This window comes from Nansenia antarctica, assembly GCF_963989245.1.
Source record: "Nansenia antarctica genome assembly, chromosome: 4".
Lineage (NCBI taxonomy): Eukaryota > Metazoa > Chordata > Actinopteri > Argentiniformes > Microstomatidae > Nansenia > Nansenia antarctica.
Genome location: NC_137689.1, coordinates 38,007,083 through 38,034,031, shown reverse-complemented (window position 1 = coordinate 38,034,031; position 26,949 = coordinate 38,007,083). Strand labels below are relative to the sequence as shown.

General features: G+C 41.4%; 1 protein-coding gene across 1 annotated transcript in view; it reads right to left on the bottom strand.

The window, feature by feature from the left end:
- slc2a9l2 (solute carrier family 2 member 9, like 2) overlaps window positions 1–26,949 on the bottom strand; it is a 301,840-nt gene that overhangs the window by 129,573 nt on the left and 145,318 nt on the right. Inside the window, exon 9 of the mRNA XM_080528977.1 lies at window positions 22,494–22,604. Coding sequence (XP_080385103.1) covers window positions 22,494–22,604 — 111 coding nt within the window. The remainder of the gene's footprint in view (window positions 1–22,493; window positions 22,605–26,949) is intronic.

The following is a 26,949-nucleotide window of genomic DNA, read 5'->3' as shown; positions in this document are numbered from 1 at the left end:
TATCATACATTCCTCCATTCCATCATTCCATGCCTTTATTTTGTTGTGTTGTAATGAAATGACATAATCAAACTTTGAATTGAATTCTCAGTGTACAATTCTTAAAGCAAGACAGCTGCCTGATATGCTTGATAGTCTTTTTTTTGTTGTTGCATCAATTTTAATGTTGGACCAATGCATTGCATCTAATTAAAATACAGGCAAATAAACGTCATTAAGTTTAAAGTACTATCTTGGCTGTCTTTTTCTCTCAACACTTCAATAGGTAGATCTTGCCTTCACCAAGGCCGAGGTCAGGGATCTTGGGCTTAAAAAGGTTGGTGACCACTGATCTAGGGTAACCAATCCACCTAAAAGTTTCATAGAGGACAACGATGTAAGTGACAAAGGACTGATTTCTTCTTCTGAACCAGGGTATGGAGGTTAGTTCTAGCAAATTTACCTGATAGAACATCGACATGCTAGAAACACATAACATACAGATGATCATACAGCCCCAAACACAAACACGTCCCAAAATAAAATAATTTACAAAAGCCTTACCAGTAGCCTATGGCAAACGAGAATAGTGAATCCAATCCACAAATTATAAGTATTTAGTGATCGTTAAACTGTTGTTTATTATATTGAGTGGGTACTTTACAACTTCAAGTTTCGTGTTATGAAAAAAAACGAGTCGGCGAGTGGTTTAGTTCTAGCCCAGCTAGCAATTTTTGGTTCTAAAAATGTTCAAAGAATGTTACCTAGAACGTTCTCGTAATGTTTTCAGCGGGAAGTTTTCTTTAAGTTCCCAGAATGTTCTAGGATAACGTTCTCTAAAAACATTTTAAAAATGTTGTGTGATAACCTTCTTAAAATGTTACGTGACAACATTGCTAGAACAGTATGCCCTAATGTTCTTGAAAACGTTTTCAGCGGGAAGTTTTCTTCAAGTTCCCAGAATGTTCTAGGATAACGTTCTCTAAAAACATTTTTAAAATGTTGTGATAACCTTCTTAAAATGTTAAGTGACAACATTGCTAGAACATTATGCCCTAATGTTCTTGAAAACGTTTTCAGTGGGAAGTTCCCAGAATGTTTTAGGATAATGTTCGGTAATAACCTTCTTAAAATGTGAGTTGACAATATTGCTAGAACATTACATGTTCTCAAAACATTTTCAGCTTAAGTTTTTTGTTTGCTCCCAGAATGTTTTAGGATAATGTGTGTTACGTTTTGGAATAATGTTCTAAATGTAGAGTGGTGTTGGACCCATGTGCGGTGCGACTCAGAGGAATTGAGGTCGAGACATGAATAAAATAAAGTTCTCTTTACTGAGATGAATACACTGAATATCCATAGGACCGTGATACAGAACCACAGAAAAATAAAGGAGAGCAAGCAAGGCTCTGCGTAGTGAGTCGATAACTAATAACAAAAATAAAACACTTGCGAGTAGCGAAAACAAAAGATGAGCAAACAAGGCTCCGTTTACTAAAAGCAAACTTCACTTAAACACAAACAAATCAAAACACACATATAGTCAATAATACCTGGAAGTAAAGACGAGGGTTCACAAGACGCTAACAAGTACGAACAACTGACAAGGGAACAGGGAAATGGGACACACCTAAATACACATACAAACACTCACAGGTGACAATAATCACGTAATTAGTCCAGGGCTGGAGTGATGCTGCTCTTCAACCAGCAGAGGCATCGGGGAGTGTTCCTCGCTGACCCCCCTCGTAACAAACGTGCTCTAAAAACCATTCTAAAAACGTTTGCTTAAACATTTTAAGAATGTTTGGGCATAATGTTTTAACAGGGTTTTCAGTAAACATTTTAAGAAGGTTATAAGCAAACGTTTTTAGAATGGTTTTTAGAGCACGTTATCCTAAAACATTCTGGGAACAAACAAAAAACTTAAGCTGAAAATGTTTTGAGAACATAAGGTGTAATGTTCTAGCAATATTGTCAACTCACATTTTAAGAAGGTTATTACCAAACATTTGTAGAATGTTTTTGAGAACATTATCCTAAAACATTCTGGGAACTTAAAGAAAACTTCCCGCTGAAAATGTTTTCAAGAACATTAGGGCATAATGTTCTGGCAATGTTGTCACTTAACATTTTAAGAAGGTTATCACACAACATTTAAAAAATGTTTTTAGAGAACATTATCCTAGAACATTCTGGGAACTTAAAGAAAACTTCCAGCTGAAAACGTTTTCAAGAACATTAGGGCATAATGTTCTAGCAATGTTGTCACTTAACATTTTAAGAAGGTTATCACACAACATTTTAAAAATGTTTTTAGAGAACATTATCCTAGAACATTCTGGGAACTTAAAGAAAACTTCCCGCTGAAAACATTACGAGAACATTCTAGGTAACATTATTTGAACATTTTTAGAACAAAAAATTGCTAGCTGGGAATGTTCTTCCTTTGTTATCGTGTAACATTGTGGGAACATTTTATAAAAGAACATTCTATAATCTGTTAGCTAAACAATGTCCCCAAAACATCCTTGGAATGTTGCAGGTAAAACGTTCTTCCTTTGTTTACATATCACATTACAGGAACATTCTAGAAAAAACGTTTTGTGATCTGAGGCATCAATAACATCCTGAAAACATTATCGAATGTTGCTTTGAAAATGTCCTTCCTTTGTTATCATGTAACATTGTGGGAACATTTTATAAAAGAACATTCTATAATCTGTTACCTAAACAATGTCCCCAAAACATCCTCAGAATGTTGCACCTAAAACGTTCTTACTTTGTTAACATTTAACGTTATAGGAACATTATTTGAAATGGTAAACATCCTTAAAATGCTCTTTGAACATTAGATGAAAACGTTTTCTTTAAAACATTAGCAGAACTTGTAGGGAATGTTAGCCAATGTTGTGGGAACATTCCCTGCTAGCTGGGAGGCTGCGTTCGTAAATTCGCTCTGGAAATATAACAGCAGTCATGGAATGCCTCTTGTCCAATCAAATTACTTGGTCCCTTTATGACGTTGAGCCTAGTGTGCCCTCCGAACACAGCCCTAGACTGTCTCGCGTCCCCCTTTACCTCGCTTCTACCATGCTGCTACGCTGCTTCTATAACATCAGGATCAGACACAGGGTTACGAGACTTTCAAAATAAACCTTTTTAATGGCTTCTGTGTGCTTTAGACTTGCGTAGAATCGATTTTATTTGTATTTAAAAAGTCAGACCGGGGGCGCTTAGGTGGCGTAGCGGGTTAAGCGCTGACCATGTAACCGCAGGGTCCCCGGTTCGATTCCGGCCGGGGACATATCCTGCATGTCATCCCTCCTCTCTCTCTCACCCATCCTTCCTGTCTAAATCTTCACTGTATCTGTCAATAAAATGAAAAAAAAAAATATGAGTGGGACTGCCCCACTCAGAAAAATTAAATAAAAAATAATAATAATTCAGACCGGAAATTGTATTATTGTTGCCAGACCCACTGCGTGGGAATACGACGCGTGCGGATGAGAGACAACATATACAACAAAACGTGCACACTTATTGCTCGTGTGACATTGGTTAAGCTGCGCCAAAAACCCCGATATTTTGCCACGTGAAATGATAAGACAAGAGGCCACGATACGATAATCGCCGTAGGAGGCGATTCGACTGTCGGCATGTGAAGTTAGAATTTCTTCAAACTTGCAGTGATAGCAACGGTGTGTGTGTTTTAGTAAATATAGCGTGTGTGTACCTGTATGTGTGTGTGTGTGGCCCTCCTGTGAGAGGTGTGTGTGTAGCTGTGAGAGGTGTGTGTGTGTGTGCCATATCTCAGTATGTAGGCTATGCAGTGTAAGTGAGTGTAAGTAAGTGTGTGAGTTTATTCTGTTATTTATGCTATTATATCTAGTATTGTGTTGAGAAGCAATGGAAATGAATCAAGAAATTGATAAAGTGGGCTAACTTACTGCTTAATGCTTATTTGCATATAGCATTGTTCTATATGCAACAGAACAGATCACCCAGCATTGCTAATGAAAAGAATCAATGAATGTGAGTCTAATACCAATACTTGCTCAATAGGTCTTAAAATCTATTAAAAGGTCTTATAAAGGTCTTAAATGTAACTTGTTGAAAGCTGCAGGAACTCGCATAATTACTTTAAGAACAGGTAGCTTACATTAATTATGCAGATGTTAAGGTCAGGGCCATCGCTACTTACACACGCATCATTGTTAGACCACTGTTAATGCTAGAGCTAACCATCTACGGGCGAGTAGACCTATCCTACAGGGATTGACAAAGCACTGCGGCAGGCAAAGCAGGAAACTATCCACATTGTCTACAACTTTGTGGCTAGATTTATATACGGACATCGGCGACGCACATCGATGAACGGGAGCTTCCTGGTGAGCGCAATTTGCCTACTTTTAAATGCAAAAAACTGCTTGTCTTTAGCTCAAACCGTTTCCGAATTATGAACTTCTAAAGAAGGTATGATATTTGGGAGTGCCGGCGCTCCTGTGGGTCTGAGAGGGTTGTTTAACTTAAAATAGAGAAAAGAGGACGAGGGAGGCTAGTTTTCATTTGGTACTGTAGTCTACAGTCTGTAGAGTTAGATTTGTCTATTTTTTGGCTGACGATCTCTTGGTTTGCTCACTTCCTCCGGATGAAATTACAAAATTATCCATATTTTTTCTCATGCTAGTATAGCCAGATAAAAGTATCAACCCACCTGTTAAAAGGCACCAGAATACACGAAATTGCATCTACTTAGTAGGCTAATATGCTAATATAGACACTTACAACATGTGTTGCCTTCATTATAAGGCTTATAAAAGGCTTTTAATTTTTTGCGGCTCCAGACAGATTTGTTTTTTGTTTTTTTGGTCCAATATGGCTCTTTCAACCTTTTGGGTTGCCGACCCCTGATATAGACGTTGTGTGTTACATAGTGATTGAGTGACACAACCAAGTTTAAGAGTTGACTTATTCTCAGAGGAAAAAAAAAAGATCTGTGTCTGGTAACCTTGGCCAGACTGTTATCAACACACACACACACACACACACACACACACACACACACACACACACACACACACACACACACACACACACACACACACACTGACAGTATTAGTCAGGTTTTAGAACAGCTCATCTAGAATGATGATTTATGCAGATGATTATACTTTACTAGTATCAGGCAAAGACGCACATGATATTGAAGAAACTCTCAGTAGAGAACTGTCTCTGGTAAGAGACTGGTTGATTGACAACAAACTTTCGATACACTTAGGAAAGACAGAGTCCATTTTATTTGGCACTAAATACAAGCTTAAGAAAAGTAACACAATCAAGGTACAGTGTGAAGGAAGTATTATCGAATCCCAATCACTTAGTGTCAAATACCTAGGAGTCTCTGTCGACCAATCTGTCTCTGGGGAGGAAATTGCAGCTACAGTTTTATCTAAAATTGCAAAGAAACTAAAGTTTTTATGTCGCTATACTCGATTTATGAATTCTAAGATTAAAAAACTTTTAGTAGGACTTAAATACAGTGTCAGTTTGATTATGCATGGTATAGCTGACTTTCCCAAAAACTTAAGAACAAATTGGAGGTAGCACAGAATGTAATTTTTTTAATGCGGTTTTATGCTGTGTGATGTTTTGTTTTATTTCATTTTATGTTTCCATCGAGGACCACTTTGGAAATAAGTGTTTTAAATAATGCTTTCAAATGCTATCCTCTGGACATTACTTAGTGTCATGATGCGTAAATGATCCTATGTAAATTCCCCCCCCCCAAAAAAATCTAATCAATCAAATCAAATCTCACACACACACACACACACACACATCTCCACATCTTAGCTGTCCATCGTGTTCGATGATGACGCTTGCTGCAAGGATGGGGGGGGGGGGGGTTTCAGCGATGCTGTCGCTGGTGCCACTTCTCGTGGGCGTTGAGTCCGATCCTTGAGCCGCACACCCGTCCGCAGATGGTGCAGGGGAAGCACCGCCCGCTGGTGTCGTTGTGTGCGCCTCTCGGATCTTCGGTCGTGGTTGGATTGATGTATTTTGGAAACTGCAGTGGCACAAGTGACTTGCCAGGCTGATCTGTTGAGTGCCAGAGTTTCGAGCTGCGTGGTGTTGATGTTTGCTTGCTTTAGGAGGTCCCTGGTGTAGTCCTTAAAGTGTCTCTTTTGGCCTCCAGCAGCCCGCTTTGCTCCTCTCAGTTGGCCATAGAGGACTTGGCGGGGCAGACTGTGGTCAGGCATACGTATGGTGTGCCCTATCCACCGAAGATGTTTTTTGGCCACAGCTGCGTCCATATATTGAGTTGGTGTTGTTGAGGATGTCTGTGTGGGGGACTCGATCTTCCCAGGACAGGCCGAGGATCCTCTGTAGGCAGCGGATTTGGAAGGCCTCCAAGTTGGTGATGTGCCGGCGGTATGGGGCCCAGGATTCTGCTCCATAGAGCAGAGTGGAGAGACATACTGTGGTGTAAACGGCAACCTTGGTGCTGACCCTCAGGTTTCGTTTTTCGAAAACCCTGCTGCATAGGCGTCCAAAGGATGATGAGGCTTTATTGATACGCGTGTGTATCTTCGCGTTAAGGGAGCAGCATGAGGACAGAGTGGAGCCGAGGTAGGTGAAATAATCCACTGTTTTAAGTGGAACACCGTTTATGTGAAAGCTGGGAAGTGTAGAGTTTTGGGAAGGGAGTTGGGACATGACTTCGTTTTTTTGGATGTTGACCTGGAGACCGAAGGATTTGTATAGACCGGATATGATGTTGAGAGCGTGCTGCATAGACTCTGGTCTGTGAGCTAAGATGGCACAGTCATCAGCGTACTGAAGCTCATAGATTTGGCAGGGCTTTGTTTTTGTATGTGCTTGGAGCCGGTGGATGTTGAAGAGACTACCATCAAGGTGGTATTCCACATGGACACCATCTTCGTGTCCCAATGCTCGGTGGAAGAGGCAGGTGATGGCAGAGAGGAGGAGATTAAAGAGCACCGGAGCCAAGACACAGCCCTGTTTCACCCCAACATTTACCTCAAATAATTCTGACTGGAGTTCACCCGTCTGGACTCTGGCTTGCATCCAGTCATGCAGCTGCTGAAGGATGGAGAGGAACTTGGGTGGTACTCCAAGTTTGTCGAGGTGTTTCCAAAGCAGTTCACGGCTGATGGTGTCGAAGGCTTTGCTTAGGTCTATGAAGGCTATGTAAAGATATTTGCGGTGTTCTCTGCTCTTCTCCAGTAGCTGCCTCAGGACAAAGACCATGTCGGTGGTGGATCTGGTCTTCCGAAAACCACATTGAGTTTCCGGGAGCACAGCTTTTGAGATGTTCTCCACCAGCCTGTTCAGCATGATCTTCGCCAGCACTTTCCCTGCGATGGAGAGGAGAGAGATTCCGCGGCTGTATCCGCTGACTTTCTGCTTGTAGATGACCACAATGTTTGCATCCTTCCAGTCCTGCGGGAGGGTCTCATGTTCCCAGATGTTGCAGATTAGGAGGTGCAGACAGCGCGTGTGTAGGTACCCTCTGTGTTTGAGAACCTCTGCTGTGATGCCATCGGGTCCAGGGCTTTTATTGTTCTTTAGACCCGCAATGGATTGACGGGTCTCAGAGAAGTGTGGTGGGGTGTCCAGGTGTGTGATTGATGGCATGTCTGGGAGGTTATCTAGAATATGCGGGTCAATGGGGTTGGTGTGATTGAGTAGAGACTCAAAGTGGTTTGCCCAGCGGCGAGGATCTCGTGACGGTCCTTAAAGAGAGTCGAACTGTCGACTGATCGGACTGGAGCAATCGCCCGCTTCCTGGGGCCATACAATGCTTTGATGGCATCATAAAAGCCCTGGGTGTTGTTGCAGTCTGCCAGGCTTTGGATCTCCTTTGCCTTCTGTATCCACCAGGCGTCCTCCATGGTCCGGAGGGCGCGCTGGGTTGCTGTTCTTGCTGCAGCAAAGGCAGCTTTCAGGGTGGGAGAACCAGGGCAGGACAGGAGAGCTTTATGGGCTTCATGCTTGATTTTTAGCAGGGGCTGTATCTTGGTTGAGTTAGAGTCAAACCAGTCCTGGTGACGTTTCCTCGTCTGGCCAAGCGCCTCAGAGGCTGCGCTGTGGATAGCCTGGCACAGAGCCGGCCAGTCAGCTGATTCCTCCGGGATCTTATTGAGGTTTTCAGCAAGGAGCCGTCGAAGGTGGTCTTTTGAGGTGGGGGTGTTCAGTGCTGCAGAATTGAGTTTCTTGTTGGGCGGTCCACGGGTGTGTCCACGGGTGTGTCCTCGGTCCACGGGGTTGAATACTCATGAGGAGTTTGGATCTGACCATGAGGTGATCAGTCCAGGACTCGGCTCCGCGCATGACACGGGTGGTAAGGACGTTCTGTCTGGCCTTTTTGGTGTACAATCACGTAGTCCAGGAGATGCCAATGTTTAGAGCGGGGGTGCTGCCAGGTGGTTTTGAACCTGTTCTTCATCTGGAAGATGGTGTTGGTTATGACCAGATGGTGTTGGTTATGACCAGGTGGTTCTGCACAGAGGGAGAGGAACCGAAGCCCGTTGTTATTTATCTTCCCTACTCCGTGTCGGCCAATAACTCTGTCCCATACCAGGTGCTCCGTACCCACTCTGGCATTGAAGTCTCCCATGAGTATGAGCCTGTCCGTAGGTTTTCTGTAGTATGGAGTCGAGAGCTCGGTAGAAATCCTCTTTGATGTTGAACTCGGCGTCTAAAGTTGGTGCATAAGCACTAATGAGAGTGGCGAAATGTCCCTTTGCAAGGGGAATGCGCCATGTCATTAGGCGTTCGTTGACGCCGATAGGGGACTCTGGGATGCGTTGCAGCAGTTGGGACTTCACAGCAAAGCCTACTCCATGGATGTGGCGAGTGCCTTCAGGGACCCCCTTCCAGAAGAAGGTGTACCCTGCACCAGCCTCTGTCAGGGAGTCCTCTCCATGTAGTCTGGTCTCGCTGAGAGCTGCAACGTCGATGTTATATCTTGCGAGCTCCAGGGCCACGAGTGCTGTCCTGCGGTGGGGCCTGTCAGGTGTTCCAGCAGTGTGCGAACATTCCACGAAGCAATGCATAAATGCTTATTTCTTCTTTTTTTTCAACCGCGAGGGGAGATGCTCCGACGGTTGCGGTATACCGCCCGGAGATAGGAGAGCAGACAATTTTTGGACCACCTTTTCTAGGTCCTTCCCCGTCTCAGGGGTGAGCAGTGTGGGGCTGCTCAGTCGCAATGGAAGCTGCCGAGGTGACGCGCTGCTCCAACCCGCAGTCACAACAACCATCACTCCATTGTGCCTGTGTATGGTTTGGCTAGATACTCCCAGCCACATCCTTGGCCTGTACCAACCACCATTCCACGTCTCCACAGGACTTTGGGACTTCTGGGATCACCCTTCGACCTGTTCGGCTTGGGTGACCCTGCCAGGAGTATGAGACTCCCGCCGACTTAGCTCTATGGGTCATGGAGACGCGCAAAGTGTTTCACCACGATAAGGTGGTGATCCCGGAGAGACACACACACACACACACACAGTTCTCTCTGACTCTCTCAAATGTCACTACAAGCTGTTTCAGAAATTAGTTTGACTAAAAAAACAACACTGGATAAAGGGGGCAAGGCGCAGCCGTCAACGTCAGTTGAGCAGATGAATGTGGAACTTACCCAGAGGGCCTTCAAAGAGGGAACTTACATGAGGGCCTCAGCCGTGTCTATACTGAAGTATGACGTTAAAGTCGACCCAAGGGGCGTATGGAAACTGGAGGACATTCTGACATTTTGGGGGGAAAACCTCAGCTCTTTGGGATAGATTCTCCTGAGCGTTTGCAGTGGGCCACTGCCACACTAGGCACGTTACGTAACTGGAGCAGGGACAACGAGCAGCATCAAGGAGTTTGAAAAGGGCAAAGTGATTAAGATGGCTCCAGTACAGGCCTGGCAGGCACCACCAAAAAGATATTCAGTGTCTGGTGGGGTCAATGGGTCTCAGACTTTAGGCAGTTATTGCATTCAAAGGATTGTTGACCAAATACTAAACATGAGTGCTTAATTTTGATATTATATCAATCTGTCCCATTACTACATTTAGGAAAGAGTGAATGCTTTTTATCTATCAACAAATTGGCCTGGGTATATCTCAGTCTGTGCCCTTGCACTGATCTAAATCAGGATTACATAGCTGGGAAAGAATATCAACCGTTCCCTTTGCTCACTAACTTCTGTATTCTAATGGCATTGTATTAGAATACCACTGTATTCTAATGGCATTGTATTAGAATACCACTGTATTCTAATGGTATTGTATTATAATACCACTGTATTCTAATGGTATTCTTAAGTTAAAAGATGATCTACAGAGATGGAGCAGCTTAATAATAATAATAATAATAATAATAATAATAATAATAATAATAATAATAATAATAATAATAATAATAATAATAATAATACATTAGACGTATAGGCCTATAGCGCTTTTCTAGACACTCAAAGACGCTTTACAAGCTGAAAAGATAGAGTAGTAAAATAAAAAGAAACAAACTAATAAATAAAATAAAGTATAGCGGTCTAATTAATTTTTAGATAACTAAATCTAAATCTAAGTGTCTTTGTAGGACAATCTACTCTGTATACGGCAAGTATATCTAGATTTCGGGCGAAGAAGCGGCGAAAACAAGGAGCTCTCTCGACCCGCATTTTTTTTAAAGTGAAAAGTCTTACGAGTATGATCAATGTAATGTTGTTAGCTAGCTACCTCTAAACATGGATTTGGCTGGGCATAAATGAATTAATTTGAGTTGGTAAACACAGTCTGGCTATCTTATCTGTCTAGTTAACTTATCTGTGTAGTTCTGAGTTTCTCCCCAGAGCCATAGACAGATGTCTGTAGTGTAACGTCTGAGAAGCGGCAAACAAGCAACGCCAGCCTCCTCTCTCGACCGACTACTAGTATAGGGGTCTAATTAATTTACTTTAAATTACTAAATCTAAATCTAAGTGTCTAATATTGTAGGAGTATACATCTGGACAATTTACTCTATAATCTACTCTGTATACTGCAAGTATATCTAGATTTAGGGCGGCGAAGCGGCGAAGACTAGCAGCGCCAGCGTCCTCTCTCGACCCAGAGCTTAGCTCTCTAGGCTGATAGGGTACCTGTCTACCTCTCTTTCTCCCCATATCTTTTTTCATAAAATCTATACCATGTTATCCTTATATATTTGGCGGGCAAGTCTCCAAGAATGGACTTGCCCTTCGAAATTACTTATACTACTATTGGGCAGCCAATTTGCATAATATGAGACAGACCAGAGAAAAGCTGGAGCCAATTAGAGGCTAAATCCTGTAGCTCGTCCTCCACTCAAGCCTTCTTTAACAGTCTGTAACAGTCTTCCACTCTCTCCTCCTCAGCACTCTTTTGTCATTGCACCAATCAATAAGCTATGACAGGGTATGTTAGATCTTAAAACGTTTATCTTGGGGTGCTTAGTGATGTAGCACGCTAATGCTCATACCGCATAATCGCAAGGTCACTGGTTTGATTCCGGCCATTGACATCCTGCTTGTTATCCCCCCTATCTCTCACCCATCCTTCCTGTCACTCTCTACTGTCTCTATCCCAATGAAGGAGAATGCCCTAAAAACATATTAACAAATAAATAAATAATAATAATCTTAAAATAGGTTGTTGTGACTGAAAACCATTGTTATGTCTGTAGGATGCCTGCCTGTTTCGTTGGGTCTATGAGTTTGTTCTTGTCTTTAAGCCAAAAGCCAGAAAGTGTCTGGACGCATATGCAGCAGCAAGCTTGTTTGCAGTGGCGGATACAGAAAGTGGCTGATGGGTAGGCCTGGAAAAATCTGGGTGGGCCTGAGTGAAACTCATCACCGCACGTTTTAGACCTATGTATGAGCAGCCAGATGGATGGAACACAACCGGGCTCGCGATCATAGGCGCCGATTTATGTTTCTGCCCGTGGGTGCTCGAAACATTTGGGTACGACCAACACGCATGCACACACGCAAAATATTCGCAGGGACTGGAGGAGATCACTATGCAGACCATGAAACGAACGGAAAATAAATAAAGTACCTGTCTACCCAATGCAACGGACAGCCAAACAAGTTATTATAATACACACACGCAAGGCATTCAAGCGCACGCAATTCAATGAATTAACCAATAACCATCAACTATGGAGGACCAAGTCTGACAGAATTAACAATAAATATATAGGTACATAAATGAATGTATGAACAAATAAATGAACGAATACACACTAGGATCCTCTGTGATATTCCTTGAGCAGACAATTCCGCAGTTTCCACAAAGCCTACTGCTCGTTCTTTAATTACCCCTCCATGAATGAATCGAATACAGACAGCAACTAGCTCGCGCTTGGATAGATCTTTATACTCATCCGCAAGTATGGCATAATATGTGGATTGCTCATGCAGTTCAGACGTTATCTTTCGAATTAGCAGTGAGGCTGCAGCCTCAAGCAGCTCATCCTGAATGTGATGGCTTAGGAGCGTGGCATTTCGAGGCAGTTCCTTCAGTCTATTTTCAATTTCTGGATCATATTTTGACATGAACTTGAATAGCTCCAAGAAATTACCTTTATTGAGCGCCTCTTCCGTTTCTCTGTGACCTCTAAGTGGAATTTCCAACTTGGCACACAACATAGCAATGTCTAACACAACTTTAACGTGTTGCCGGTTTCGCTCTATGAATGAAACGGCATCACCGTGCATTTGATTTAACACTGTCCCACGGCTTTGGGGTCCATGGCTTTGCCCATCCAACTTGGTGAGGGCAACAGCATGCGGCTTGCTAGACTCGTGTTTGTCACAGGCCTGCCGGAGACGTTTCCAATTTTTGTATCCATCTCTTATAAAAGTGAACTCCGTGTGCGCCTCTGGGAAATGTCGACACACTTTACAAAAAATAGCGTCTCTTTCTTTACTATATTCCATCCACTTGAACTTCTCGTACCAATTTCTACTGAAGGAGCGCGATTTCCCATCTATTACAGTGGTAGTAGGGAATGTTACCAGCTTTGGTTGAGTGGCTGGTTCCTCCATGGCTGACAGATCCGACGGTGTAGTCCTACCAGTTCTTCACAAGCCGGTGGCAATGACGGTCGCAAGACAAAACTATTCACATTACAGTTAGTTAGTGAAAATTAAACTTTACAAATATTTTATTATTAAAAAATATGTATTTTTATGAATCTGACTGGGTGGGCCAGCTGTCAATCTGGGTGGGCCTAGGCCCACCCAGGCCCACCCATAGATCCGCGCCTGCTTGTTTGTAAGATAATTGTGTAAAGGTCATTGTCTCAGCTTGACTCATCAAGTTGGATACACGTGTTCACTCCCCCTGTAAACTTCATTAACGTAATTAATGTTTCCTGTATTTTATAACATGGAAGTTTCATGTTCCTGGCTACTACAGTGTGTTGCGGTTTGAATTTATCTGACTTAATAGTCAGTTACCTTGTCAGTCACACTCTCCAATCCACTGTAGTTGACCATTTGTGACACAGTTTGATGAAAAGGTCCTCATGTCGTGAATTGTGAAACCTCGCAATCGAGCCAAACAAGTCTTGTTGTGAAAAAAATATTTTTCCGGTTTTTGGCATAGGACGACAATTGAAGCAATAAAGATATCACTCTATCATAACTAACAGTTTTACATTCACTAAATACCTAGTTAGTTAGAAAACTTTTGGGGGGGGGGTATTCTTTTTATAGATTTATTTATGTATGCTTACATGCTACTAAGCTGTGTGTATGTTCACAAGGCTAACCAAACAAGTTTCTATGTTTGTTGCCGAGTGTGTTACATGCCATAGTAGTCAAACGTGTTTGCTTTGTAGTGAGTTACATGCGTTATTTACTCACTGTGTGTAAATGAATGTTTACTAGGCTGTTAGCTTGTTAACTAGTGTACTAGCCACACAGGTGTTAGATTGTTAGCTAGCTAGCTGGCATGGTAGAAGATTGTTTGTTTGTTTGTTTTTGTTAGCTGACTTATAAGAGGTTTTGTTTGTTGTGTAAGAACGCAATACACAAGTTATTGTGTTTGTGTGTGTGTTTACCTCGCTAGCCAAACAAGTGTTAACTTATTATAGAAAAGGTCAATGCTTTTGTAATGAATGGTAATGTTGTGTGGAATCAAAAATAGTGATTCATTCATTGATTTGTACATTTTCTGTAGAATAATACTGTGGATTGAAAGGATTTCACTAGCCTACTTCTTACAGTACAGGATGACTTCAACAAGTACAGTACAGAGTATATGGAAAGCATGCAAGCCCACACTATAGAAGTGTCCACACCTTTGACCTGAAATTTGTCTTACAGAATGAAGCTCTGAGAGATGAGACCTTGATGTGAGTCACCAGCACTTGAGGTATTTGTCATTGCCATTGTATTAGCAATTCTATTTTATCAACATAGTAGTATTTCCTAACAATGGTGTCTTGATTAGCTCCTATGAACTAGATTTCTTATTTATCACTGAGACCTGGTTAGATAAAGATAACAAGACAACAATTCTTATTGAGTCAGCACCCCCCAATTTTAGAACCTTAGATGTCGTTAGATCCCACAAAAAAGGTGGTGGAATCGCCTCTTTCTTCCGAGACAGTTTTAACTGCAAACAGAAATCATTTTTCTGTTGTTTTTAAATGTTCCACTCGAATTATTTGTATAATTTTATACAGACCACCCCAATACTCTACTAGCTTCTTTAATGAACTTACAGAGCTTCTCTCCATGATTACTACTGAATTTAATGGTCTGATCATTGCTGGTGATTTCAATATTCATGTAGATAACTCAGAGGACAACAAAGCCAAATAACTCTCTGTTCTGTTAGATGTTTTTGAACTTCAACAACATGTGAACCTCCCTACTCATAATCGAGGTCACACTCTGGACCTTATCATCACCAAAGGCCTAGATATTTCAAATGTTGTTGTAACTGACATTGCCCTGTCTGACCACTGTTGCATATTCTTTGACGTATCTATCTTTCCTGTTATTCAAACTATGTCTAAAACTATTTCCAAACGATATATCAATGAAAAGACCAGTGCACTGTTCACACAGGCCTTTTCCCTAGCCCCCCCCCCCAAACTTCTATTCCAACCTCAGTAAATGACCTTCTACACGATTTCAACTTAAAAATCACAAAAACCATTGATGATATTGCACCCATTAGATCCAAATGCATCTCTGGTAAGCAAAAAGCTCCCTGGAGAAATGCCCCATCCGTAAAGAACCAAAAAAGAGAATGTCGTAAAGCAGAGAGCAGATGGAGAAAAACAAACCTTCAAGTCCACTATGATATCTATAAAGAGAATCTTCAAAACTATAACTTAGAAATAAGAAGCGCCAGGCAATCATTTTTCTCTAAGATCATAAACAATAACATCAATAATGCCCGCATCCTTTTCAGAACTGTTGACAGACTAACAAATCCCCCAACACCCATTGCTCAGGAATTTCACTCAACTAGTAAATGCAATGAGCTTGCATCCTTTTTTAACAATAAAATAGAAACCATTAGACAAGGCATTAGGTCTTCTGTGTCAGGCATGAAAAACATGTCCCCATTAACAACCCCAAATAGGGCGGACATAACAACCATGTCACAATTTAACACCATTGATTACAAGACCCTAGATAAAATCATGTCACGTCTTAAACCATCCACCTGTGCCCTTGATGTCCTGCCAACAAGCTTTTTAAAAAACATATTTAGCTGCATGGCAGGCGAACTAATACAAATAATGAACACCTCCCTTTCATCAGGAATCTTCCCTGAAGCCCTGAAAACTGCAGTTATTAAGCCTCTACTAAAAAAGAAAGGCCTAGACCCATTTGTACTAAACAACTACAGACCCATATCAAACCTTCCCTGTACAGGAAAAATTATTGAAATGGTTGCCCACGAACAACTTAGCAATTATTTGACCCTAAATCAGTGGTCACCAACCTTTTTAAGCCCAAGATCCCTGACCTCGGCCTTGGTGAAGGCAAGATCTACCTATTGAAGCGTTGAGAGAAAAAGACAGCCAAGATAGTACTTTAAACTTAATGACGTTTATTTGCCTGTATTTTAATTAGATGCAATGCATTGGTCCAACATTAAAATTGATGCAACAACAAAAAAAAGACTGTATCAAGCATATCAGGCAGCTGTCTTGCTTTAAGAATTGTACATAACTGAAATTCAATTCAAAGTTTGATTATGTCATTTCATTACAACACAAAAAAATAAAGGCATGGAATGATGGAATGGAGGAATGTATGATAAAATCATTTTGTTCATAGTAACATTAGCCACTGCAATACTGCAATTGACATTCTTGACATTTTGACACTTGACTGACTTAATTATTAATCTTACTTATTAACATTGACAAACATATTTACAATTAGCATTTTATAAAGTAGAACTGTAATGTGTACTTTCTCAGTCAGTGCTAAGTGCAGTCATCTTATGCAGCATCACTTTTCACATCAAAACAAAAGTAAAACTAAAGTGTACTTTCTCATATTATTAACATTGACAAACATATTTACAATTATAGCATTTTATAAAGTAGAACTGTAATGTGTACTTGTGTCTCAGTCAGTGCTAAGTGCAGTCATCTTATGCAGCATTACTTTTCACCTCGAAACAGTCATGTTACTCACTCAAGTCAGTGTGATGGTTGTGACTGGATACTGTCTACAAGTGCTTTGTAGTTTGGCTCATAGCTACTGACTGCCAGTCTGAGACAGTCTGTGAGGTGTCTGTCAGTAAGGCGGCTCCTGTACTTTGATTTGATTATTTTCATCTGTGAAAATTACATTTCACAGAGATACGTGGATCCAAAGTAGGCACTCACTCTTAGTGCACATGCAGTGAGAAGAGGAAACTTCTCTCTGCTGACAAGTCCCCAAAAGTCACTGTCCCTTGACCTGGCTTTCAGCTCTATGTCATTTTGTAAATCAACCATCTCCATGTCAACTCCACTTGGCAAAGTAAATACTTGCTGGAATTTGGCTGCTACCTGCTCTATATCAATGGGCACAAATGGGTTTGAGACAAATGCAGCAATATCTCCCATGACATCTAACTCACCAAAACGCCGATTGAACTCTGTTGCCAGTTTGTCCAGGGGAGCACAGTACTGCTCAGGGTAAAAAGCATCATTGTCTTCCAAGGCCTGTGCCATTTTCTCCAGGTTGGGAAAGTGTGTCAGCCTCCCATTCTTTAGGTGTGTGGTCCAAACACCGAGCTTGGCCTTGAACCCATTTACTGCGCTTATCATGTGGGGAAGGTGTCAGTCTTTTCCCTGCAGCTCGTAGTTGAGTGCGTTCAGTTTTGCGGTTATGTCTGTCAGGAACCCCAGGTCCAGTAGCCACGCATCGTCTGACAGTTCCTTGTGCTCCTCGTTCCTTGTAAGTAAGTAAGTAAGTAAAGCTTTATTTATATAGCACCTTTCATACAAGAAATGCAGCTCAAAGTGTTTTACAACAGGAATAAGAACATAAAGTGAATAAAAACATATATAAAACATATACATGCATAGAATGAATATAAAAGCAGGGGAAAACAGTAAAAAGAAAAGGTAAAGATCTGACTTTCCACACCAATTTAAGTCGTTTGCCTATGAAAATATTTACTACCACTTGCCTTGTCGACAGGAACGTCTTGATCTCGGGCAGCAAGTCGACAAATCGCTGCAGCACTTTGCCGCAACTCAACCACCGCACATCAGCATGGAGAAGCAGGTCTCCGTAAGCAGCGTCGAGCTCGTCCAATAATGCTTTGAATAAGCGGTGCTGAAGCACTTTCGCTCGAATCGATGCTAGTTGCTAGCGATTGACTAGTTTCACCACCAGTGTCATTACATGGGAAAAGTCCAACACCTTGCCAGCCATGATGGATCACACAGTGATAATTGACGAAGGAGGGAAAATCAGGGTCATTACGACACAGTCCAATAAATCCATTGCGCGCACCGCGCATTGCTGGGTAGTAGTAATCGCCACTAGTTTATGAATGGGTATGTCATTTTCACCAACATATTTTTTGAACTCATTGTAAATATCCACACCCCTCGTTTTCTCCTTTAAGTGCAAAAGAGTGAGGAAATCCTCCTTTGTTGTAGAATCCTGGAAAACCATTTTGACAAATGCAACAAGCTGAGCTGTGTCCATTACATCCACGGATTCATCGAACTGTAATGAGAAATATGCACAGTGTGCCAAATCCGTTAACACTTGTCTGTCCACGTCCTCTGACAGTGACTCGACCCTCCTTGTCACTGTTGCAGGGCCCAGAGGTACACCACGTAGTGCGGTTTTGATCTCTTCTTTGTTTTTGAAGTCACTGAAAACAGTCTCCGCGGTAATGGCTATTGCTTCCTTGACTAATTCTCCATCTGTAAAGGGCTTCTTGTGTTTAGCCAAAAGGTGACTTACCCGAAACGACGCTTCACTAGCAGCCTTATTTTGATTCGCAGGTTTGGTGAAAAGGGATTGCTGGACCTTCAACCCTGATTTCAGCTCGTTAACTTTCCTTGCACGGATTGTGCTCTTTGGCGGGTAGCTGTCTTTGAATTTCTGGTGGTTGGTGTTGTGGTGCCGCTCCAGATTTCCTCTTTTAGCCAGTGCTTGTGTTTGGTTGCACAGCATACATACACACTTGACGTTCACCAAGGTAAAAATAAATTCTTCTTCCCATTCTGGATGGAAATGATATATTTTGGGTTTCTTCCGTGGAGCTTCCGCCATGCTAGCTATTTCACCAACTGTCGTCGATTTTTTTTGCGAGTAATGTAGCAGTACTATTCTCTTATCTGATTGGTCACTTTTATGCAGCATTTGCGACACAACAGTTTGTGAGAGAGAGAGAGAGAGAGAGAGAGAGAGAGAGAGAGAGAGAGAGAGAGAGAGAGGCGCGTGCAAAACATAGGCTCTTTGTGTATTTATTTGTCTCATTTTCTATTATTTTTTGGGACAGGGAAAGTCAGTCAAAGATCTACAGGGAAAGTCTCAAAGATCTACCATTCGATCGCGATCGACGGGTTGGTGACCACTACCCTAAATGATCTCTTTGATGACTTTCAATCAGGCTTTCGCCCCCTACATAGCACTGAAACGGCCCTTATTAAGGTCCTTAATGACATTCGCGTAAACACAGACTGCGGAAAAATCTCAGTTTTGGTACTACTAGATCTTAGTGCTGCCTTTGACACTGTAGACCAGGGGTAGGCAATAGGCGGCCCGTGGGCCATTGCTGGCCCATCACCAATAATATTTCGCCCAGCAGATTATTTTGAGAATCCACTTTTTTTTCTCTTTTTTTACAATATCGGACCGACAGTCCCACATATAGCGCCTATAATGTCCGAATAGAGAATCGACCTCCACCTGAATAATGCTTATTGTACTTTTATCCATGTTGAGAGTGAATGACACAGGGACAGACAATCAGGCAGCGGGGTGCACCGAAGCGCACTGACGCTGAACCCCTCATAGTGAATCATAAGTAGGTGGACAACGCGTGGTGCTGAAATAGCCAACATGCGGTGTGGTTTGAAAAAAATAACACCAGCTCAGTAAATCATTCAAACGTAATGTTTACGTATATGTGACTGCAACACACATATGAACAGTAACAAAGCAAATTCAGTTTAATTTTCTGAAAAACAAAATCAGCGCAAAAAATATGTTTATTTTATTTTTTTATTTAACCTTTATTTAACCAGGCAAACATGTAAGAACAAATTCTTATTTACAAATGCAGCCTGACCAAAAAGCAATGGCTCTTTGGGGGGGGCTAGAAATAAAACAAGGTTAAATAATTTACAACAATAAAACACTGGCAAATACAGCCACAGGTACAATAGTGACAGGCTTGGTACTCACTTAATGTGAAAAGTGGCATCTCCCATCGGTCAGTATTTGCTTGATATCTGGTGATATGGACGTCACTTTAATCCGCAAGCAGTTCTCAAGGTTTTTATGCATCAATCGATTCCTCTCGTGCTTCTTTATCACATTCATTGACGAAAAGGACGACTCGCATGTATAGAAAGGGAACATTGTGAGCACGTAAAATGAGAGTCTCACAACGGCTTTGCATTGATGAAACCAGGTAGGATGAACGTATAGTTCGCTGTCCATTCCTCTTTAAATGCCCTGTTTTCACCGTCAACTTTCCTCTTTAGACCTTTGGAGAGTGACATTATGTTTCTCTTGCTAGCTAGCAGGTTAAATGTTTAGCTAACTTCACCCAGCACGCAAACAACCAATCCAATAATAATGTGACCTTGTCTGGGAGGAGGGGATAATAATTATCAGAATGAAACTAAACTAATGTTAAATAATTATTAGAATAAGTTAGGCTGCGCTACATCGTCAGTCCACACATTTATTATTCAAAAATATGGAAAAGGGTGAAACTACGTTTCAACGTTGTTGAGAATCACAACACAAACTCGCTAGTCAAGCCAAAATACTGCAACGTAATGGATTGGACTGCTACCTAGTTAACTAGAACACTACTTAACATTGTTAGCAGGCTCACAAAACAAGCTGTGTTAGTTGACTAGCGATGTGTACATTTCTCGAAAGAAAAGTCAAAGCATTACTTAAATTAGCCTTTGATTATGTTCGGGCCCGCCATCTAGTGGCAACATTTGTTTGGGGCCCGAGGCCAAACCTAATTGCCGACCCCTGCTGTAGACCATGACATTCTAATAGATAGACTAAAAACCTGGGTAGGACTTTCGGGCACTGTCCTAAACTGGTTTAGATCCTACCTACAGGACAGAAGCTACTATGTCTCCATTGGCAACTTTATATCTGACCAAATTAAAATGACATGTGGGGTTCCCCAAGGGTCAATCCGTGGCCCCCTTCTATTCAATCTCTACATGCTTCCATTGGGACACATCATAAAAAAGAACAAAATTGCCTACCACAACTATGCGGATGACACTCAAATCTACATAGCCCTCTCACCGAACGACTATAGTCCCATTGACAATCTCTGTAATTGCATTGAGCAAATAAACGCCTGGATGACACAAAACTTCCTCCAACTAAACAAGGACAAAACAGAGATAATTGTATTCGGTGCACATGACAAAAGATCGAGAAGTCAGTGCAAAACTTGATTCTCTCTCTCTTCACACTAAAAAACAGGTCAGAAATCTTGGTGTAATTCTAGACTCCGATCTAAACTTCAACAGCCACATAAACTCGATAACTAAATCAGCCTACTATCACCTGAAAAACATAACAAGAATGAGAGGTTTCATGTCCAAGCAAGACCTTGAAAAACTCATCCATGCATTTGTTTTGAGTAGACTTGATTATTGTAATGGTCTACTAACAGGCCTATCTAAAGGAGCTGTTCGTAAATTGCAGCTCATCCAAAACGCCGCTGCTAGGGTCCTAACAAAAACAAAGACATTTGAACACATTACACCAATCCTGAGATCCCTGCACTGGCTACCAGTCTCTCAGAGAATTTAATTCAAAATCCTCCTAATTACAAATCACAAAATGGTCTTGGACCAAAATACATATCAGATCTCCTCCCACCCTATATTCCCGCAAGGTCCCTAAGGTCAGCTGAGACAAATCAGCTAATAATTCCAAGAGTAAAAACAAAACACGGTGCAGCAGCTTTCAGTCACGCTGCTGCATGCTCCTGGAACAAACTCCCTGAAGAAATCAAACAGGCCCAAACCCTTAAAATATTTAAATCTAAGCTAAAAACCTTCATGTTTTGCACCAGTTATGATTAAACACAAACACTTCTATCAATTCAGTCTTTTTTCCATTAACTATTGTCTTTTTAAATGTTTTATCTATTTACTTCTTATATTTGCTTTTATTCATTGTAATTTTTATTTTCTTATGCTCCTCTTGCTGTAATTTTTAATAATGTATGTAAAGCACTTTGAATTGCCCCTGTTGTATGAAATGTGCTATACAAATAAACTTGCCTTGCCTTGCCTTGTTGGTAACAGTGGGCAATCATTTTAAAGGTACTGTCTTCTTTTTTTATTACAGCTTTGATGCCCAGATGGGATGGGAAGGAACTACACCGAAGTCCCACTAGATGCTTTATGGACTATAATGATAAATGCATACACACGGACACAACATTATTATTTTTTACCATTCTATTATTGTATTGCTGAATTGCAGCTTGCCTCATTTTTTCCATTTATCCCTTTTAAAGGGATACTTCTAGAGGCAATTCCGTTTGTGAATTCAAGTGAATAATGGGAAATCATTGCATTGGATAAAGTGACTTTAATTATTGGGTGGCTGTCACCTCACCTATAAGCAAGCTGACTGAAGTCTTAGTATTAATTGTAGTTCATGGCGATTTGGCAACCAACGTAAATGGTATCATAAGTGTTTTGTTAAAGCACTCAACAGCTTTTGGCTGTTGTAAGGTTGTCTGAGAGGTCATACTCACCGAGACGATGGCAGCCAGAGTCTCTATGCCACCGGTGCTGAGGGTGATGTATGGGATCACATCCTCTTCAAAGCCTGCGTCTGTCAAGATCCCACTTGTGTAATACCAGATCTGCAAAGAGATGACGACAAGTCAATACATCAATAGTGCTGTAGTTTTCAGCCATATACAGTGACCTACGTACAGTTAGGTCCATATATATTTGGTATAGATTTATTTTATTTTAGCTGTTTACCAATATATCTTTAAGTTACAGTTATATCATGAATATGGGCTTAAAGTGCAGACCCTCAACTTTTATTTGAGGGTATTCACATCCAAATTGAAGGTGGGGGTCCATTTGCACTTGTCCCTGGGCAATGACATACCCAAGAAAGGATACAAAGGAGGGGTGGAACCAGTGGTGTAGTGTAGTTTTTTCTAGTGGGTATACTGTGATTTTCATATCGTTCATTTCGCCATAAAAATAAATCTGCGCTGCCTGTCTAACGTTATATACAGTATATATATATAATGTGCAGGATAGTGCTGCATTTTGGCATATTTCATGTCGCATCTCCCCCCGTTGATGGTATATGACGCTATAGTCAGTCGCAATGGTCCAAAAGTCAAATGCTACGTAACACAGACAGGATGGATTTTATGAATGAAAGTGAAAGTTCTGTCACAAAACGGCGTCACGTATCCTCACACATTTTTAAGTGGGTATATGTAAATCCTTGGCCTTTCCTAGTGGGTATACGGCGTAGTCCTGTGTATCACGTAGACTACACCACTGTGTGGAACCTACATTTCTCTGCTTTGGCAAAGAGTCTATTCTCCAACAGCCATATGGGCTTTTCCACTAGAGGGCTGACCCGGGTCAGCCCAGGCTGGCCTGCTTCTTTGGCGCTTTTCCATTGAGCGGCCTGGATCAGCACGGCGCGGTACGGCACGCTTCTTTAGCTACCTTTCGAGGGCAGGAACCTTTTTGAGACCCGGAACCTTTTTGCCAGGCTGCGTGTGACGTGTGACGCTGCACACCGTTGATTGGTCAATGGAAATCGTCATCCCATGTTCATAGATTTCATCACTAACCGCCATTTTTAAATACCACAACAGATTTCGCTCTAGGAAAATGTCACTTACTGTTTCTGTAATAACGTATTAATAAAGATTTGAAAAAATATGATAACCATCGTATTATCTTAGTTTAATGTCATTTCAATGCATCATAGAACTTTTATTTACAACAAGCATAACCAAAAAATCGCTATTATGGCGATGTGCTGTGCCTATGCTGTTCCTCAGTCCAGAGCTTCATCATCCCCCTTCTAAAACTGCCATCTCCCCTTTCCATCCCTTATGTCATTTTATCAATGAACATTGTATTAATGTTATTTCAACATTTAAGCCTCTTTCACACATAGTTCCCTGTAACTTCAATGGAATCCCAAGCTGTGCCGTCCAGGCATTTTCGCCGTTCACTCATGAGTCAAATGCCGGTAGATTCGCGTCTTGTCGGCGTTTCCCTGGTTGCGAGATCTAAACTACTAGAACTGAAATCGGCAGGTAACATATGCTGTATAAATAAATATATTTGACTACCAGCAAGACAGCGCTGCACTCGTATCTATCAGCCTGTCTGTATGTCATAATGATGTCGTGGAATGGTCATTGAATGCCGATGCTGAGATACTGTGCTGATGGACCATTCGCTGACTGTCTTAATAAATCAAGTACAGAGATTCCGATCCGTGTTGAACATCCTATTTCCGTGTCAAATCGTGTATGCTGTGCACCTAATCTATCCATGACACAACGCATTTAAGATCACAATCCTCAATAGATTGATTCCATCGTTTTACCGACAAGAAGATTCTAAAATCTATCAGCCTTTCCGTAGAAATACATCGCTCCCTGTATAACGATATATATATATATATATATATATATATATATATATATATATATATATATATATATATATATATAACGTTACATGTTTTAAGGCTGATCTGTGCATGATGGTGCTGCATTTTGACATCATTCTTATCGCATTTCCCCCCGTTGTGCTGTGCTGTGCCGTTCCATAGTCCAGCGCTTCATCATCCCCCTTCTAAAACTGCCATCACCCCTTTCCATCCCTGGCATCATTTTATCAATGAACGTGGTATTATACATATTTACATATTACATATTTGTTGTTATTTATGGAAGTGTCCGGTTGCTGGAGGAACCAGGACGCCGGCTACACTGCACCGTTTAGCCCGAAATAGAGAGAGTGCTTGACCCCTGTGAGTAAAAAGAAAAATTATACCATTGCACTCGATCAGATGTCAGGACCCCACCGTTCGTGACTTTATGTAATCATCAACGAATTTTCATGCTACATGGAACAAATAATTATATGTTATTATTATTATATGTAAATAACTTTGGCCAATGTAATGCATTATTATCCAACTGAAACCCAAAATCCTAACTTCTGTCTTGCATGAAAATGTGTCAGAATAAAATTTAAAACCTAATTGGATTAAATAAGATCATTTTAGTGCCAGTGTGCTGAACAGAAATTAATCTGTACACCTTGAACTGGACTTTAGCGGGCAGAATACGCTACAGCCACCCCACTCCCCGCTCCCCAGAATACGCTACAGCCACCCCAGAGCTGGGTGTTCTATTCATAAGCTAAATGAGGTACTGGCGAGGTGTTGTATCAATTTCAATGGTAGTGAATAGACAGACTGAGGGTATAGCTACACAGCGACAAAACACAATTTCAGGGTCGATCTGATCTCTGGCTACACAAGCGTTTTCTCATCAGGGCATGCGTGTACTGGTAGACCCAGAAAATAATTCAAATATAATCGAGACAGTACCGTAAAATAATAGAAATTAGTTATTTTGTTAGTAATGAAAACTCCTGCAGTCCCGATCAATCTCCTCTCCACTTACATTATGTCTGGATCCAAGATATGGCATGTATAAGTTATTAATCTGTGTACATTTAGGTTGTATAAAAAGAGCTGATGCATAATAAACTTTATGATAATTGTTGAAGTGCCTCTTGCTAAGATGTTTCTAAGACGATCAATAATATCACAGCAATGGTTCATCAAGTGCGTTCCAAAATGTACCACTGTCTTGCGTATTGTGTATTATTATCATTGCTGCCGCGAGGTCGACATGCAAATTGTAGCCATATAGTCTGACTATCCTATCCTAGTCTTATAGTCTGACTATCCTATCCTTGTCTTATAGTCTGACTATCCTATCCTAGTCTTATAGTCTGACTATCCTATCCTAGTCCTGCCTGCCTGCCTGCCTGCCCGCCCACTCTGACTGGGGTCGGGGGCTCACACCCGCTCTCCACACGCTCCCTTTGGTCCCCGCACGACAGCAGCACCGTTGTGGGTGTAATGTATTGTGCACGAATAACATTATTTACAGCGCTGTCAATTTTAAAATATTGCTATATTTCTTAGTGGTATTTTTCAGATGTGCCGATATTGACTTCTAGCATGTGAAAGTCTCTCTGCACATAGGAACATATGCATTTTTTATAAGTAGCAATGTTGTCATTTTTCTTGTGACATGAAGCCACACTTGGACCTCAGCCATGACCTCCTTGTTGCAAGTTTCAAAGTTTCAATTCTTATATGGAATAAGACTATTGAAATAGATGCCATTGCAGGTATCAAATGGCACCCAATATCTTAGTAATACAAGTTGTCTAACTTCCCCAGAGAAAGTCCGTCCTTGTCCTTTAAATGGCACTGCCAACTCCTGTCTGTCCAGTGGCTCAGAAAGAAAGGCCATTTCATGCCAATTACAGTGCAAAGGTCGATTTACTGATGTACTGATTTAATGAAGCTCCAAATCCTTTTGTACTTGCTCACCTGTGTCCTTGGATAGATCTTCATTCAGAGTAAGCCCTCATGCTTATACACTTTCAGCCCTCATGCTTATACACTTCCATTACCATTTAATTCTGTCTCTCTTGCACTCTTATCAAGCAACAACATCGCCTGTAATGCATTCATTAAGCTGGACATTTTCTTTGCAGGGTATATGCAAAAATGTTGAGGTTAATTTGAATACCTTTATACTTGTCAATAATATTTAAGACCTTACCGCTATCGGCGGCCTTGTGGCTAGCACCATGCATGTGAGACTTAACCACGTTGATCCCCATCCATGCAACACTTATCTTCTTCTTACATAGTGTACAATATGCCTCCTTGATGATATCAGCGACTGGCTGCAGCCATGGTTTAAAGTCTGGCACATCCAACCACACAAATGTACACTTTCCCATGCAGGGTTCGACGTTAAGGTTTTTTCCTACTTGCCCTACAGGGCAAGTACTTCTCAAATCTACTTGCCCCATCTAACTTTCTACTTGCCCTGCCTAGGGGGTACCGTTGCCGGCTGTGCGGCACATAGATTTCTCTCACAACATACTTCTAACTAA